The 18,268-nt window shown below is 31.7% G+C and overlaps 1 protein-coding gene and 1 long non-coding RNA gene across 2 annotated transcripts; both read right to left on the bottom strand.

Annotated features, from left to right (window-relative positions):
* Positions 1 to 4,873: 4,873 nt before the first annotated feature.
* Positions 4,874 to 7,227, bottom strand: LOC123921523. The gene is made up of 4 exons (XR_006814114.1): positions 6,880 to 7,227; positions 6,597 to 6,757; positions 5,911 to 6,023; positions 4,874 to 5,428 (listed from the first exon to the last, which is right to left on the bottom strand). It is a non-coding gene; the product is annotated as an uncharacterized LOC123921523 (long non-coding RNA).
* A 7,552-nt stretch (positions 7,228 to 14,779) lies between these two features.
* Positions 14,780 to 18,249, bottom strand: LOC123921518 (glycerol-3-phosphate dehydrogenase SDP6, mitochondrial-like). The gene is made up of 3 exons (XM_045974101.1): positions 17,886 to 18,249; positions 15,283 to 16,508; positions 14,780 to 15,079 (listed from the first exon to the last, which is right to left on the bottom strand). The coding sequence occupies exons 1-3, from the start codon at positions 18,247 to 18,249 to the stop codon at positions 14,780 to 14,782; spliced, it is 1,890 nt and encodes a 629-aa protein (XP_045830057.1).
* Between the last annotated feature and the right edge of the window lie 19 nt (positions 18,250 to 18,268).

The following is an 18,268-nucleotide window of genomic DNA, read 5'->3' as shown; positions in this document are numbered from 1 at the left end:
GAAACTTGTTACCAAACACGTCTCATTTTTATCGGACAAACTTATCTTAAGTTAGTCCAATAAACTATAATGTATTCCCTCTGTCCCAAAATATAAAGAAAATTGATAAAAAAAAGTTAATGTATTTGGTTAAAAATTTAGAGTAAATACATCCATTTTATTTGACTAATTTTTTCTTATATTTTTGGGACAAAATGAGTAGCTTATTTGACTTACCAAACACACACTTAATATATTTAATGCTGAATTTATTTTGTGAAAATAAAAATGGGGTTTTTCCTATTGAAGTTTTTTTTTATAAACAATGTTAATTGTTAGTATTACAATGTTTTGTTAGTTTTTTCTCCTTTATCAAGATTTGAACCCTGGACCTCCTGGTCCTTAACCTTTAGCTCAACTAGCTTAACTAGTTGAGCTACTCATCCCACCCGATTTTCCTATTGAAGTAGTAACAACTAACAACATAAATAATTTATTTTGGTTAGGGATATTTTTACAAACCGGAGTCGAAGGTAGATATCATTTTCTTTTATTTGGTGATTTGTTCAAAATGAAAGACAAATGTCGTGTCCGGTACTTGATATGGTTGACAACCACTTGGAATATTTGGAATCTTCGCAATAAAGTAATTTTTAAGGGCAATATACCGGATGTTTCAGACAATCAAACTTCATTATTAGTTGTGGTTCACTAGTCGGTATGGGCGTAAGACTTGTGCTCCTTTTTCCTTTTTGGTGTTTAAATCCTATGTCTTGTATTCTAAGCACTTAGTTTAGTGCTCTTTGTTGTAAGGGTTTGAGTACCCCTTGTACTCCCTTATAATAAAATTTTGCTTATAAAAAAACATAAATAATTAAATTAGCTTCTTATAATAAATAAATAAATAATTAAATTAGCAAAAAGAATTAAAACTAGAACTTTTTAATAGAGAAAGGCAATTAAGAACTATTTCGAATCATCTCTTTCTCCCTATCTGGTACTCTAGGTTCTAGCCTTTGATAATGATACTCTTATAATTACGACAATATAACAAAATAGATCGAGTGTAATTTTTTGGCTCATCAATCCCGTTTATCTAATAAAGCACACCATAATTCTTTAGGAGAAACTAATACTATCAAAAACATTAATGAACGTTATATTAATAATCATGTTAATTAATTCTATATTCCTATAGCAATTACCATATACAAATAATTAATCTAATTTTAGTATAAACTCTAGGATCAATAGTTATTTAATTAGAACTTAAAATCAATTCGAAAATGATCAATTAACAAAAATCAATAAACACAAAATTAACTGAATAATTATAATTTTTTATTGAATAAACTAAAACACTTAGTTACTCTATAATTCCTAATTATATGAAATTAGCTAGTCATAGCTGTAACAATAATAATAAAATAAAACCAGATAACATGATACTCCTGCTTGTTGCTACTGCCGTTCTTTTCAATTCTCTCCAATTTCGTTCCCTGATGCGTGAAAAACTCCCTGTGATGTGTGTTGATGTTTTCTTTTATATTGAAACTAATGAACCTAATTCCTTCCTCTATAAATCCACATAGGCCAGCATGCATAAATCGAATGTCTTCCTTTTGTTTCACATAAGCCCGTAACTTTTCACTATAATATGCGCTAAATAATATATGTAAATATTATATATAATATAAAATAAAATATTATTTGCAACTCTTTCATCTCGTAATATCTGATTATTGTTATAATCAAAGATACACAAATAGTAGGAAAAGAGAAAGACGGCTAGCGTTTCAATAGAATACCAATAGCTTCACATTACAAAAGAGTTACTAGAGAATATATATAAAACTTAATGGACTCTAAACTAAAAGGCCCAATAACATAACCTATTATTTTATTATCTAACACCTACTCTCAAACTCATTATGCATCAACAAGAAGCATTATGAGTTTGTCAAACAAAATGCGAAAATAAAACAAACTACCAAATAAAATAAATTTCTAACATAACCCCTCAAGCTAAAGCTTACTAAGCTTTAAGCTTGTTACAAATTAGCCTTGACAATAAATCAACCCAATTAAGATCATGATCAACTAAGAGCAGTCATTCGCAGTCAATACAGAAACCATCAAAGAAGGGAGAAACAAATCAAATTAATCCAACATCCAATCTAGTCGGTCCAAAGTCAACCAATCCAAATCGTACCAAATCAAACAAAACCGGACCAAACAGAAGAATCGGCCAATATAGAGAGATGCAATCAAACAGTGCAATCAATCAAAAGAAGTGCAATAGGGAGAAATGCAATGCAATCAGAAAAGAAGTGCAATAGGGGGAGAGGTGCAATACAATCAGAAGAAGTGCAATTGGGAGAAGTGCAATACAATCAGAAGAAATGCAATAGGGAGAAGTGCAATACAATCAGAAGTGCAATAGGGAGAAGTGCAATGCAATCAGAAAAAATGCAGCAGGGGAGAAGTGCAATACAATCAGAAGAAGTGCAATAGGGGAGAAGTGCAATACAATCAGAAGTGCAATGCAATCAAAAGAAGAAGCCACGGAGAAGTGCAATGCAATCAGAAGAAGTCAGAGAGAAGTGCAATCAATCAGAAGAATCAACAAAGAGAAGTGCAATGCAATCAAAAGAGAGACAACTAAACAAATAAAGAGAGAAATCAAAATAATTGAGTTTCTATCGGAATGAACCTGAACCGCATAAGACGAAACACGTCCAAAAAGTACCAATAATCAAACGTCAACCTGCTAGTACCAATAAACAATTCCTCTCCTTTTTTCATATATTACGCCACTTCTCAATTTCCTTTTTCTTGAATATGAAACTAAAGGCAAATCATTCAAACCAATACCATAAGTATGAAACGTAGCCAACAATGGATCAAATCGGATCAATAGCTTCATCACGCACCACATCAAAATCTTGCAAATCCAACATACAACAACAATAATATGCTCGAAAACTAATAACACATTCCCAAACTTTTGGGAATCCACAACGGAAGCGACTAGTGGTTCAAGGCGGATCGAAGCAAGCTCTAGATACCATGTTATAATCAAAGATACACAAATAGTAGGAAAAGAGAAAGACGGCTAGGGTTTCAATAGAATACCAATAGCTTCACATTACAAAAGAGTTACTAGAGAATATATATAAAACTTAATGGACTCTAAACTAAAAGACCCAATAACATAACCTATTATTTTATTATCTAACAATTATAAGATCAATCGCGCTATGATTCTTGCATAAAATCTTTAATTCTTGGCAGCAAAAAATTACGCCACAATATTGTTGATGGATTGTGATGTGATTTTTCCATAAATTTGTCTTGCTTTGTGATATCTCTTTATATTTTTTGTGATGTCTTGAATTGAGCTAACTCCTTATTTTTTTTCATGTAACTACACCTAAAACTTACTAAAATACCATAAAATAATAATTAAAAATACTCAAAAGACTCGATGTCATCATCGGCCAAAGCCATATACATCAAGGTCCATCTCAATGAGATAAAAATAAGCGCGTGCACAATTGACCATGGTATCATCACATGAGCACAGATAAGGGCCAAACGCCCCCAATATCAGCGTGCTTCCAAGATAAAGGACAATTCATGTGTTATATGTGACAGATCCTCTACACATGGAGGAATCCATTATATTGTAAACTCTAATATTCTTCTATATATGACAGATCCTCTACACATGGAAGAATCCATTATATTGTAAACTCTAATATTCTTCTATATATAAGCATTCACACATTAATTTCTATGTATAAAATATTTGTGTCTTCAATTTACACTCTCTTTTACCTCATTCAATTTCAGATTTGAGCGTTGAATTGCTAACATTTTTGCAGAGACCTTTTTCCCATAAAGACCAAGAAATCATCTTATTATCATCACACTCAACTTCTACCGATTGAATCATACAATCTTTTATGAACAACCAATTCCCTTACAAAAAGACCGGAAAGAGTATCTCTCAAAAACCAATGATGTGGATTGATATTTGTTTGAAACTTGATTCAGATTCATTGGTGTATAAAATTTGTGTCTTTAAATATATTCCTCTAATTTTTTCTCTGTTCGTATGTATAATCAAATCAAACATTAGATTATGGTTCTTGTTATACGTGGAAGATGCCAAAAATTGAAAGGGTGGTGGGATTCATTATGACAAGACCAAAAGTGTCATGTGAGTGTGATGTTTGAATAACAAAAGTGAGGAACTAGCAATTACATCATTTCCCATTCATTGTTTTGTTTATTTCTTTTTAATTTTGTTTATTTTCCATTTTTTACCAAATTGGTGAATATCTATATAGTTAGGGACAGTAAAATTTGAAATTTTATAGATACTTTTTTTTCTCTATTAATATTATTTTTTGCTGTTATAATAAACCCATTTGGTGAAGAGTTAGATGGTGATCAAGATATAGTAGACCGTTAGTTGAAGTGAAATGGATCACACGTAGTAACTACGTGCCGCCGTAAACTACGGTCGTCCAATATGTAAATATTATCTATTACTAGCGGTCAAACGAGCATGTTCTGTGTCCGTTTGCGTAATCCGCATTTTCTATTTCGTTTTATGTTATGATAAGTTTATTAATAAAAAAATTTGCTACTAAAAAAATATACATGTCTTGCGTTGTTGTGGGTTTGTTTGTTGCTCAAAAAATATAAATAATTAAGTCATTCATAAGAAATTCATCGTTAATTTTCATTATTATTTTTTTTTAGTTTTGACTTTACAAATTTTATAGTTGACAGTTATTTTTAATTTGTAGTTGTTCAAGATACCAGACGTGTCAAAATAACGCAATAAATCTATTAAACAAGTGTAATCTTTTAAAAAGAAAAATTGATTAAAAAAAAATGACTTAAAATTTTAAATATTTTTGTTTCTCGTAACTTTTGATAAATAAATTTATTTGGAGTAGCTAAATATCAAACCTAAAACATATGCATACTACCTAAATATCTCACCACTCGATCAAATCTAATGACTTAAACATAATAGTATATATTTACTCATACAAGTAACAATATGATTTTTGGGTTAAGCCCCTACGAAACTACTTCATGTACATTGCTAAAAGTTTTGACATAAATTTTGTGCATTAATTCTACAACATCTTTCACTTGAAAATAAATGCTCTAAGCACAACACGAGCAATATTGTGACCCTTAGTAGTAGAACTCGTAATTCCATAAACGTCGGCGTTGGATTCAATCTCTAATGTCAGAGGTCTCTATCTCAGCGGCATTTGAAATGAGACCAAGACTGTCTCTAAAGCCACCACACCACAGCTCCAACAATAGCAACAATTCCTTCAGTAGATAGAAGGTCATGCTTTGATATAACTCTCGACAAAGTGAGTTCTACCGCCAGCCAGATAACTCATTTTCAAGTTTCCTGTTTCAAAACAATAATAATAATAATAATAACAACAAGATCAATGACATTTCTAACGATGGCAAAAAGGAATGAAAAAGTGCAATAAATTCAACCATGAAACTATAAGAAACAAAAGTTGAGCACTTGATAGAATGATAGAAATAATAAATAAACAGAACGTTGCACAAACAGATCCTTATGGCTCAAAGATAGAATTACTACCACATTAAAATGATGAGTTCGTTCGAAATGAAATCACATGATCCTTATGGCTCAAAGACAGCAGAATTACTACTACATTAATCTGACACATAGTTAAATTCAATCACTTATATTTTTTTCAAATTATTATGTCAGTGTCGGTGTTTTATTGTCTCCTAACCAAATGAATTGTACTCAACATGCAAAGTTTCGTTTATATATTAAAGAAAATATAATGAAATTATTTTCTTAACCCAAATCAATCATCAATTTAGGAAAAGAAAGGAAAAAAAAAGGACCTGCAAATAGAGGCGGTACGAACATCCATCCAAACAATAGCATGGTGAAGAGGAGCACCGGTGGATTTGCTCCAAACAAGAGTGGTCTGGTGAGACCAATAGCCTTCACCCACCTTCCAAATCAAACACAATCCATTAAAATTTACAACAAGAGAACAAAACTTACAATGAAAACAAAGATAGGGTGTGATCATAATTACAAACCCAACAAAAGTTTCGTCAAAACTTCACAATGAAAAGAGTAAATCATTAATTATAACAACAAAACTTCAACCATAGAACTAACAATAAAAGCTGAGCACTTGATAGATTGATTGAAATAATCAGAACATTGCACAAACAGATCCTTATGGCTCAAAGACAGAATTACCACCACATTAATATGATACATTGTTAAATCTAATCACTTATTTTTTTTCAAAGTTTCATTTATATATGAAAGAAAATATAATGAAAATATAATATATATGATCCCAAATAAATTACATTTGTAGGGATTGACATTAATCAATAAGATCAATTAATTTGTAACACTTTCTAAAACTAGAGGATGGAAAATCTCCTTTTAAGTTTAGGGTAAATTTGTAAAAGATTGTAGTTAGGACTAAATATAACTAAACCAAATAATGGTGACATCAATAGTAATTTCATGCACTTTTATTAAGATAAAAACTTTGTGATCTTACCTCATTAATCAAAGAAATCACAGTCGTTGAAATGGAAGAAATATTATTGATGATCGAGCAAAAGAAAAACATATCTGTTGAAATATGAATTCACAACAATATCCTATTTGACGATGAAATAAAAGTAGTCTTTCAACAAAAGCATCATATCTTCAACAAAGCTGCATCATATTGTAGATCAAGACACAATAATAATTAGAAAAACACAGAATAATTAAATTAAATGAATAGTGTAATCAGATTGAGAAGTGAAAATGTAGGGGTATACATATATTTTACATACCTCTAGTTAAATAAGTCTCCAAGCACAAGCACAAGCACAAATTACATGATTTTAACAACAACAAAAAAAATCACAAGATCTATAAAAATAGAGAAATACTATATGAGTTAGAAGGAAATATATAGAAAAAGTATTAGTTTTGTTTGAACTGAGTGAAGAGATCTTGAGGGGTGAAGGAGGATGGATGATGAGGAGGGTGGTGAATAAATGGATATAATTTTGAAAATGTTATTTTTTTTTATCAAACAAAAGTCTTAAACATAGCAAAATCAGAAGATTAAGGATATGAAAAAAATAAAGGATTAAAGAAGATGATGAGAAGGAAGAAGGAAGGAGAAGCAAAATCAGTATGCTGTACACGTTTCTACTTTGTTTATGTTCTATATATAGCTCTAATTACCGCTATTTTTTATGTTCTATTTTTATTAATTAATTTTAAAGTATGCAAATAAGTATCTCTCACTTTTTTTTTTTACCATAATATTATTCTGTCTTTTCTTTTGACCGGAAAAAGGAAAGTTCATAAAAATACAAGATAATAATTCATGATAATACAATAGTTCACCCCTCAAAAAAGAAGATAATACTCCCTCCAATCTTAAATATAGATAAAATTTATTTTTTAGATACATTGAAAATTTATGTATTTAATCTATAATATAGACCAAATACATTATATTCTCAATAAATCTGAAAAATAAATCATCTCTTTTATTTAGGACCGGAAGAAGTACGACAGTTCACATATTGTTTACTTTTTTGGGTACAAATAGTTCACATATTCTTTTTATTTTTTTATGTAACCACATATTCAAATGAGTCAGGATCCGTTGACACCAACTAGTTTGACACCAAATGTTACACCTCTCAATAACGTTTTAACCGATATAAATTTTATAAAATTCACCGTTGGATTGAAAGTTTACATCATATAGATCATTTGTGTAAAATTTCAAATAAATCCAAAATCATTTGATATGTTATTGAGATACATCAAAATTAACGGTTTTTGTATTTTTTTAAATGCCGTTAATCTTTATGTGTCTCAATAGCATATCAAATGATTTTGGATTTGTCTGAAATTTTACACAAATGATCTATATGATGTAAACTTTCAATCCAACGGTGGATTTTATAAAATTTATATCGGTTAAAACGTTATTGAGAGGTGTAACATTTGGTGTCAAACTAGTTGGTGTCAACGGATCCTGACTCTATTCAAATAGTTCACATATTCTATTATACCGTAAAAAAGTAAAAGGTTAAAAGCATATCAATTAATATATATCGAGCTGGTTCATAAAGCAAACGAGTTGAATTATACATAGTTCAAGTTCGACTCATTTATTTATTTAACTTCATGTTTAATTTAAGTTTAATTCATTTGATTTATGAACCAAGTTCAACAAATTAATTATCGAATTGAGTCTCAAATTATTTTGAGTTGGTTCAATTCTTTGTCGGACTTGAGTAGTATCATCAATTTTTTATTTTAAATTTGTAAATAGTGGTCTACTCTTTTCAAAAAGATGTGGCGTGTAGATAGAGATAAAGATCTAGGAGAATGTGAATTGTGAATTATGAACACAACAACGATAATGGTAGACAATTGTCAAAAATTGACGGGAGGATGACTACAAAACTTGTGACTTCAATGCTGCACTTTACGAGGAAAAAAAATATTGTGTAGAGTCTTCAATGCTGCACTTTAACCAACACATTGGAGGATGACAACATAAAGAGGATTTCAAACAATTAATCTTCATTTATTTATTTAACTTCATGTTTAATTTAAGTTTAATTCATTTGATTTATGAACCAAGTTCAACAAATTAATTATCGAATTGAGTCTCAAATTATTTTGAGTTGGTTCAATTCTTTGTCGGACTTGAGTAGTATCATCAATTTTTTATTTTAAATTTGTAAATAGTGGTCTACTCTTTTCAAAAAGATGTGGCGTGTAGATAGAGATAAAGATCTAGGAGAATGTGAATTGTGAATTATGAACACAACAACGATAATGGTAGACAACTGTCAAAAATTGACGGGAGGATGACTACAAAACTTGTGACTTCAATGCTGCACTTTACGAGGAAAAAAAATATTGTGTAGAGTCTTCAATGCTGCACTTTAACCAACACATTGGAGGATGACAACATAAAGAGGATTTCAAACAATTAATCTTCATTTATTTATTTAACTTCATGTTTAATTTAAGTTTAATTCATTTGATTTATGAACCAAGTTCAACAAATTAATTATCGAATTGAGTCTCAAATTATTTTGAGTTGGTTCAATTCTTTGTCGGACTTGAGTAGTATCATCAATTTTTTATTTTAAATTTGTAAATAGTGGTCTACTCTTTTCAAAAAGATGTGGCGTGTAGATAGAGATAAAGATCTAGGAGAATGTGAATTGTGAATTATGAACACAACAACGATAATGGTAGACAACTGTCAAAAATTGACGGGAGGATGACTACAAAACTTGTGACTTCAATGCTGCACTTTACGAGGAAAAAAAATATTGTGTAGAGTCTTCAATGCTGCACTTTAACCAACACATTGGAGGATGACAACATAAAGAGGATTTCAAACAATTAATCTTCATTTATTTATTTAACTTCATGTTTAATTTAAGTTTAATTCATTTGATTTATGAACCAAGTTCAACAAATTAATTATCGAATTGAGTCTCAAATTATTTTGAGTTGGTTCAATTCTTTGTCGGACTTGAGTAGTATCATCAATTTTTTATTTTAAATTTGTAAATAGTGGTCTACTCTTTTCAAAAAGATGTGGCGTGTAGATAGAGATAAAGATCTAGGAGAATGTGAATTGTGAATTATGAACACAACAACGATAATGGTAGACAACTGTCAAAAATTGACGGGAGGATGACTACAAAACTTGTGACTTCAATGCTGCACTTTACGAGGAAAAAAAATATTGTGTAGAGTCTTCAATGCTGCACTTTAACCAACACATTGGAGGATGACAACATAAAGAGGATTTCAAACAATTAATCTTCATTTATTTATTTAACTTCATGTTTAATTTAAGTTTAATTCATTTGATTTATGAACCAAGTTCAACAAATTAATTATCGAATTGAGTCTCAAATTATTTTGAGTTGGTTCAATTCTTTGTCGGACTTGAGTAGTATCATCAATTTTTTATTTTAAATTTGTAAATAGTGGTCTACTCTTTTCAAAAAGATGTGGCGTGTAGATAGAGATAAAGATCTAGGAGAATGTGAATTGTGAATTATGAACACAACAACGATAATGGTAGACAACTGTCAAAAATTGACGGGAGGATGACTACAAAACTTGTGACTTCAATGCTGCACTTTACGAGGAAAAAAAATATTGTGTAGAGTCTTCAATGCTGCACTTTAACCAACACATTGGAGGATGACAACATAAAGAGGATTTCAAACAATTAATCTTCATTTATTTATTTAACTTCATGTTTAATTTAAGTTTAATTCATTTGATTTATGAACCAAGTTCAACAAATTAATTATCGAATTGAGTCTCAAATTATTTTGAGTTTGGTTCAATTCTTTGTCGGACTTGAGTAGTATCATCAATTTTTTATTTTAAATTTGTAAATAGTGGTCTACTCTTTTCAAAAAGATGTGGCGTGTAGATAGAGATAAAGATCTAGGAGAATGTGAATTGTGAATTATGAACACAACAACGATAATGGTAGACAACTGTCAAAAATTGACGGGAGGATGACTACAAAACTTGTGACTTCAATGCTGCACTTTACGAGGAAAAAAAATATTGTGTAGAGTCTTCAATGCTGCACTTTAACCAACACATTGGAGGATGACAACATAAAGAGGATTTCAAACAATTAATCTTCATTTATTTATTTAACTTCATGTTTAATTTAAGTTTAATTCATTTGATTTATGAACCAAGTTCAACAAATTAATTATCGAATTGAGTCTCAAATTATTTTGAGTTGGTTCAATTCTTTGTCGGACTTGAGTAGTATCATCAATTTTTTATTTTAAATTTGTAAATAGTGGTCTACTCTTTTCAAAAAGATGTGGCGTGTAGATAGAGATAAAGATCTAGGAGAATGTGAATTGTGAATTATGAACACAACAACGATAATGGTAGACAACTGTCAAAAATTGACGGGAGGATGACTACAAAACTTGTGACTTCAATGCTGCACTTTACGAGGAAAAAAAATATTGTGTAGAGTCTTCAATGCTGCACTTTAACCAACACATTGGAGGATGACAACATAAAGAGGATTTCAAACAATTAATCTTCATTTATTTATTTAACTTCATGTTTAATTTAAGTTTAATTCATTTGATTTATGAACCAAGTTCAACAAATTAATTATCGAATTGAGTCTCAAATTATTTTGAGTTGGTTCAATTCTTTGTCGGACTTGAGTAGTATCATCAATTTTTTATTTTAAATTTGTAAATAGTGGTCTACTCTTTTCAAAAAGATGTGGCGTGTAGATAGAGATAAAGATCTAGGAGAATGTGAATTGTGAATTATGAACACAACAACGATAATGGTAGACAACTGTCAAAAATTGACGGGAGGATGACTACAAAACTTGTGACTTCAATGCTGCACTTTACGAGGAAAAAAAATATTGTGTAGAGTCTTCAATGCTGCACTTTAACCAACACATTGGAGGATGACAACATAAAGAGGATTTCAAACAATTAATCTTCTGCCTCATGTAAAGAGGAGAAATTGAGTAAGTGTACAATAAGGCAAATGCACAACTGTCTCAAGTTGTAGTTGTGCACGATGCACAAGTCTTGAAAATACTATAACGAATACGAATTTTATAAAATTCATCGTTGGATAGAAAGTTTATATCGTATAGATCATTCATAATTTTTTTTAAAAAAATTTGAAAATCATTTGATATATTATTGAGACCCGTCAAAATTAGCGGTTTATGGATTTTTATTCAATACCGTTAATCTTGATGAGTTTCAATAACATATCAAATAATTTTCAAAAAAAATTTATGGATGATCTAAACGATATAAATTTTCTATCCAACGATAAATTTTGTAAAATTCATATTCGTAATAAAAATATCGAAGACTTGTACACCATGTTAGAACAAAGCCGTACAATAAATCATTTAAGCATTCCCCTTGCTCCATCATCCATGATGCATTTCTACGTGAATTCGATATACTATTAATTAGCAATGAAGAATTCATTAAACTTCACAGCAGAATGTCCCAATCAATCTTGCTTATTTCAAAGCCAAACTCTCATTCAATCTGATCCACTCAATAAATGTGACCATATAGCCTGGTTTGAATTTTTTTTTTCTTCTTCTTATAAATGAGTATTTTGGTTTCAATTCTGAAATAGATAAAATTGATTCTAGACATCTAAAGTTGATTGTGTTTTTTGATTTCTCAAAATTAATAATAATTTATTCTAAAAATAATCTAAACTTCAAGACTCTACACAATATTTTTTTTCCTCGTAAATTATATATGCACCTTTTCTTATACTCCTCCGGTCCTCTTCATCATTTTTATTCATTTATTATCAAACCCTATTATTTAATTTTTTTATTATTTGAAAGAAGGTGTCCATTTTATTGTACTACATCCATATCCCCATGAGGCTTCATGATCAATCTCTTTCGTTTTGCATACAAATAGTACGTTTTCTCTTCATTTCAATGAGATGCATGTTTTGCATGCAGAGGAAGATTACCTAAGAAAATAAATATTGCCATCAATGTCATCACGATACCCTACTTAAAAAGTATCAAAGGTTAATATTTAATAGCAATGGAGAGTACACTATTGTGAAGACTTAATTTGATTTTCCATATAAGAAATGATGGATACATAGTTGAATTGAAAGTGGTGAACTACAAACACTTAATTTGAACAGATAAATAATTAATGCCATGAAAGTTATACTATATCATAAGCCATCATGTATATCTACAAAGTGCAAACCGAATTTGAAATAGGATCTCAAAAAATGCAATAACCTAATTAAAGAAACTTGTTACCAAACACGTCTCATTTTTTATCGAACAAACTTATCTCAAGTTAGTCCAATAAACTATAATGTATTCCCTCTGTCCCAAAATATAAGAAAAAATTGATAAAAATTAAGTTATTGTATGTGGTTAAAAATTTAGAGTAAATACATCAATTTTGTTTGACTAATTTTTCCTTGTATTTTCGGACAAAATGAATAACTTATTTGACTTACCAAACACATACTTAGTATATTTAATGCTGAATTATTATTTTCTTGGTACAATATTTAATGCTGAATTTATTTTGTGAAAATAAAATGGCGGGGGGTTTTGCTATTGAAGTAGCAACAACTAACAACATAAATAATTTATTTTGGTTAGGAACATCTTTACAAACCGGAGTCGAAGCTATAGATCATTTCCTTTTATTTGACTAGGTGTTGTTTCTACCAGTGTCCATCAGCCTTTGCCTCACGGAGTTGTTATCTAGATTCTGATGAGCCGATCACTTTTGGTTCGAGATCGGGAATCAGGATCTAGTGACAATTTTTTGGGCTGAGTTGGTGTCTTATCTGGTGGCTTGGATTCTGAGGGGCGATTTGGTGGGGTTTTGTTTCTGGGATTAGGAGAAAGATCTTGATTAGGTGGATTTTTGTTTTTGGTGTATTTTCGGCGTCCGCATATATACGGCGCCACTTTATGTAATTTCTTTTTACTGGTCTTTTGTTCATCTTGTGCAAAGACCTGGTTATTAATATATTTGCCATTAAAAAAATATATATTTTTAGTTGAAGTAACTATTTTAATGGTTTGGGTTGAAATTGAAAGTAACTTTATTAAAATTTAACCATTTCTTTTAATGGTTTGGTTGAAATTGAAGGTACGCTTCGTTTACAACATTTACATACAGTAGGCAGCTATGAAGCATGACACCGCACACAACATAGACACTGACATATCGATACTGATAATAAATTGAGAAAATTGCATAATTAAATGGAATAATAAGTGTCGGTGTCGTGTCGGTGTGTCTGATGTAGGACACGGGTAATCTAAAGAGTGTCTGTGCTTCATAAGTAGGCGGTACACACCAACCACCTAAACTAGACTTAGGTAGTCAATTAGACTCTTTTTTGGTTATATGTAGAAATGTTTAGGAATTAAATAAAATAGAGTAAATCATTACTTTAAACTCCAATTTGTAGATGTTAGACAAGTCGACCCTTGAAATAATGAAATCCCATAAAAATTATGAAATCGAAAATTCTTAATCACATTATCTCTCTGAAACAATTTCAAGAATTGAAGATCCAAAAAATAATTAATATGATCGAGGATTTTTATATAATCATTTTGGAACTTGATTAATTTTAGAAACGAAATTGCCTGACTACTAGAATTTCAAGAACTAAGTTAATACTCACTCTTTTGCTCATGATTCAAAAACTTATAAACATAATATATTTGAATAAAGGTAAACAAAATACAAAGATCAGAGTTAAACCAAAACATAACACTCATCCTCAAGTCCTTATCTCATGGATAACTTTGTTGGAGGTAGAGAGTCACATCAATCTCAAGAAAATTAGTTTTGGCAGGTAACTGTGCAAAAAAATCTATTCAACTTGCCAACGTTATTTTTGCATGCAATTGTGAGATAAATTTGTGTAAAAGTTGATTTTAAATATGCGTGTAGCCACCCTCTAAGGCGAGCTTAGTCGCCAATTGATCCGCGGTAATGAATACCAAAATGTTTGTCATCTGAAAACTTTCTTCTCGTTCAAGTCATCAACCTGAGAAAAGTTAAAGCAAAGTTAGTATAATACTATATTTGCTATAACTGCAGTATTCAATATATAACTGTGTATGGTTTTTTGCACTTACTAAGTGTGCTTCCCATCATGAGAGTGGGCATTTTCTGAGGATTTAAAAGTCTTCAAAAAATCTGCAGCCTTCTGCAACTCTTCCTTCTGCCTTGAATTGTCCCATTTGTGCTCTTTTGCCAATATTTCGATCACACGAGGCAATGCCCTTCTCGCTGCATCAGTTTCAAGGAAAGCAAGACGAGTTCTCCTTGCAATGAAATCGATAGCAGATTCACAATATTCATTACGAGCACAGTAGGCTACCTCTGCCTCTAGATACGGGTAACCATGGGCAAGTCGCTTGCCCAAATTTTCATTCTGAAATACAAAATAGAGTCACTTTTATCTCGTCATTTATAAAACAATAAAGCTCGATAAACATTTTTATTATAATCATACCACAAAGATTCCCCAAAAGAGGATGTTGCAATATCAACAAATCAACATTACCACTCCAAAAAACAAAAATTAAAACGAAAAATGAAATTAACATTATGAAATATAAAGCAATTCAAACAAACCTGAGCAATGGCAGCCACACGCTCAGCCAACGTTCCATATGCATGAGACAAATGCCTTGCAGCAGCAGAGTCCATTATCCCAGGAACAACTTTACCGCCGTGTGTACTTTTCATGCGCTTATACTGTTGAGCAAGAACTGTAAAAGAAGAAGGATCCCATCCTTCACCGCCAACAATGCAGAGCTTGTTGGTTATACATCCATAGGCAGGGGTCAGCTTTCCAGACTTTATAGCTGCATTAACAGCATCTTCTGCCATGCTACGATAGGTAGTCCACTTGCCACCGGTGATAGTGACCAAACCAGGGTAATCTTCACAGACAATATGATCCCTTGAGATACTCTCGGTGCTTTTTGCAGTTGGATCAACTGCTAATGGGCGAATGCCACTCCAAGCAGAAAGAACATCAGCGCGGCGAACCTTAACATTAAGGTAATCAGATATTGTATCCAATATAAATTGTATTTCATCTTCACGTGGTTCCGGAAGATATGTAATACTAGTACTAGAATCTGTTGTTCCAGCAATGGTTCGCCCCATCCATGGAAGCATGAAAACAACACGACCGTCCTTGGTTTTAGGCACAATTAAGCCCATTTTCTTAGGAGAATAATAATCAGGGAGTATAATATGTACACCACTGCTAGGAGCAATCATTTCTTGTGCATTTTTGTCAGCCATTTTCCTTAAACCGTCACAAAATGGCCCAGTTGCATTCACAATCACTTTTGCATATGTATCAAATTCCTGGCCGGTTAAATTGTTTCGAATTCGTGCACCAATTATCCGTTGTCCAGCATCATCCTTCAATAAGGATACCACTTCTGCATGGTTGAGCACAGCCGCACCGGCTAAAGCAGCAGTGCAGGCGAGTCCAACATTAAGTCGCGAATCATTCATCTGCCCATCATAATAAACAACTGTGCCACTTAGACTTCTACCATTTCCCTCCATTGCTAAAGTTGGAAAGAGCTCAACAGCTTCTTTTCTAGAATAATATCTTGACAAGTGCAACAATTGTCTTCCAGCGACCAAATCGTACATTTTCAAGCCCGCCCAATAGTACACTGCTTCAAACCAGCTAAAACACGGTGTCATACATGGCAATGCATGGCATAGGTGTGGTGCGTTATCAATAACCCGTTTACGCTCATCAAGTGCATGAAGTACTAACTTGTATTGTCCATAGTCGAGATTAAACACGGCTTTCTCCAAGTAACGGACACCTAACCGTTCACAAAAACATTGATATTAGAAAGCAAAAACAAGGACTCTAGTATTAAAATATATAGCAAAATGTGCATTTAGTCCCGGTAATGTTAGCGTATTTGTATTTTAATCCCTCTAAGTGTGTTAATTAATTAATTAATGATTAAATATCTTTTTTGTCCCTACATATATGCGACATTTTAAAAATAGTCCCTACTTTAATTTTATTATATTTTTAGTCCTCAATGTTTCTACCGTTTTAAATATTGGTCTCTACCGTCAATTGTGTGCTGACTAGACAAACAGAATATGTCACGATGTAGGATACAATTTAGTCATTAATATTCTTCATCCAGTAAGGATAAATGTTTCCAAGGCTAAGCTAAAGCAATAGCTGGCAAGGGTTTATGATGTGAAGGACTCCAACACTGTGTTCGTCTTCACGTTCAGAACTTATGATTTTGGACTTTTGGTTTGATCAATGATTTTGTTGAGAATGCCGAGACGGGAAAAGTGGCTTATTTCCTGTGACAAATGCTATGAAATTAAGGCTACATTGTTGTTGGTATTTTCTCAAGGTTATTTTGCTATGAATTTAAGCTGGCAAAGATTTATGAGGTGACAAATGCTATGAAACAAAATAACTCACATTCATCGACGCAATTATATTTTCGATTATATATATTGTTTTTTCTTTTACCACCGGTTTAATCTGATTCGGGGGATCAGGTCTGGTATCAAGTGATTTCAACCCCTCCGATAAGGTTTGGCAAAAGGAGTTAAAGTTAGGTGGTCGAAACTGTTATTTTTAAAGTTAAGGGGTTTGCAAGTTTGTGAAGGATAGGGATCAAAAGTGCATTTTAACTTTTTTTTTTTTCTTTTTTGACAAATGAAAATTGAGAAGTTAAAACAGTGAAAAGTTGGAAGAAAATTTTTTTGTGGTGGGTGGATAGTAACATAGTCATAACTCATGTCTCATGGAGCTTAAAAATAATATTAATAAAGTGAGTTATTCTATGTGGTCATGAGACCAAGAAATTAAATTTGATCAAACACTTAAACACAATAAATAATTTAATCATTTAAAAAATTATATATTATTTTATTATTATTTTTTTTACATTTATTTTTCTTGTGTGTGTGACCAAGAATGTGGTCCAAATTTTTGGGTCCATAGTATATTAAAGTAAAACTATTATTTTTGGTGGGGATTGAACCAAAAATGTGTTGTACATGTATCCGTCGCCTCGCTATATATTTATTATAAATAAAAAGCATTAGTGATAATACAAATAAATTAAGGGAGATTCTATGGTGCAATCCATTTTTGTACTGTTTTCAAGTAAAAATAATTGCATGATGATTCATTCACTATTTCATTGCAAGTAATGTACCTCCGTGAAGAAGCTTCGTGGATCGCGAAGAAGTACCAGAAGCAAAATCCTCCTGTTCAACGAGTCCAACCTTGAGTCCACGGGTCACAGCATCAAGTGCGGCGCCAGTACCAGTGGCACCGCCGCCAATAACAAGAACATCGAGAGGATTGGCCTTGTTAGCGGCCATCAACGCCGACTGAAGTGTCTCCCTCGATGGAACTACAGCGTCCGGAGAGTGTAGCTTTTTCCGAAGAGCCTCAAGATGAGAACCACATCCGTAGTTGCTGGTGGAGATCGAAGGATTGTAAAGAATCATAGCACCGCCGCACGTGGTGGCGATAACCGCACCAACCACAATGCTTAATTTTCTCATCCTAGTCATGGCAGTGCAACGAAAAAGA

Source organism: Trifolium pratense, linkage group LG4 (assembly GCF_020283565.1).
Source record: "Trifolium pratense cultivar HEN17-A07 linkage group LG4, ARS_RC_1.1, whole genome shotgun sequence".
Lineage (NCBI taxonomy): Eukaryota > Viridiplantae > Streptophyta > Magnoliopsida > Fabales > Fabaceae > Trifolium > Trifolium pratense.
This window is presented reverse-complemented; position numbering and strand designations above follow the sequence as displayed.

Coding starts and splice junctions, on each gene's coding strand:
- LOC123921518 (XM_045974101.1), bottom strand. CDS start 18,249: ATGACTAGGATGAGAAAATTAAGCATTGTGGTTGGTGCGGTTATCGCC. Junction 16,509..17,885: donor CACGAAGCTTCTTCACGGAG/GTACATTACTTG, acceptor GTGAACGGTTAG/GTGTCCGTTACTTGGAGAAA. Junction 15,080..15,282: donor GTGTGGCTGCCATTGCTCAG/GTTTGTTTGAAT, acceptor TTTGTATTTCAG/AATGAAAATTTGGGCAAGCG.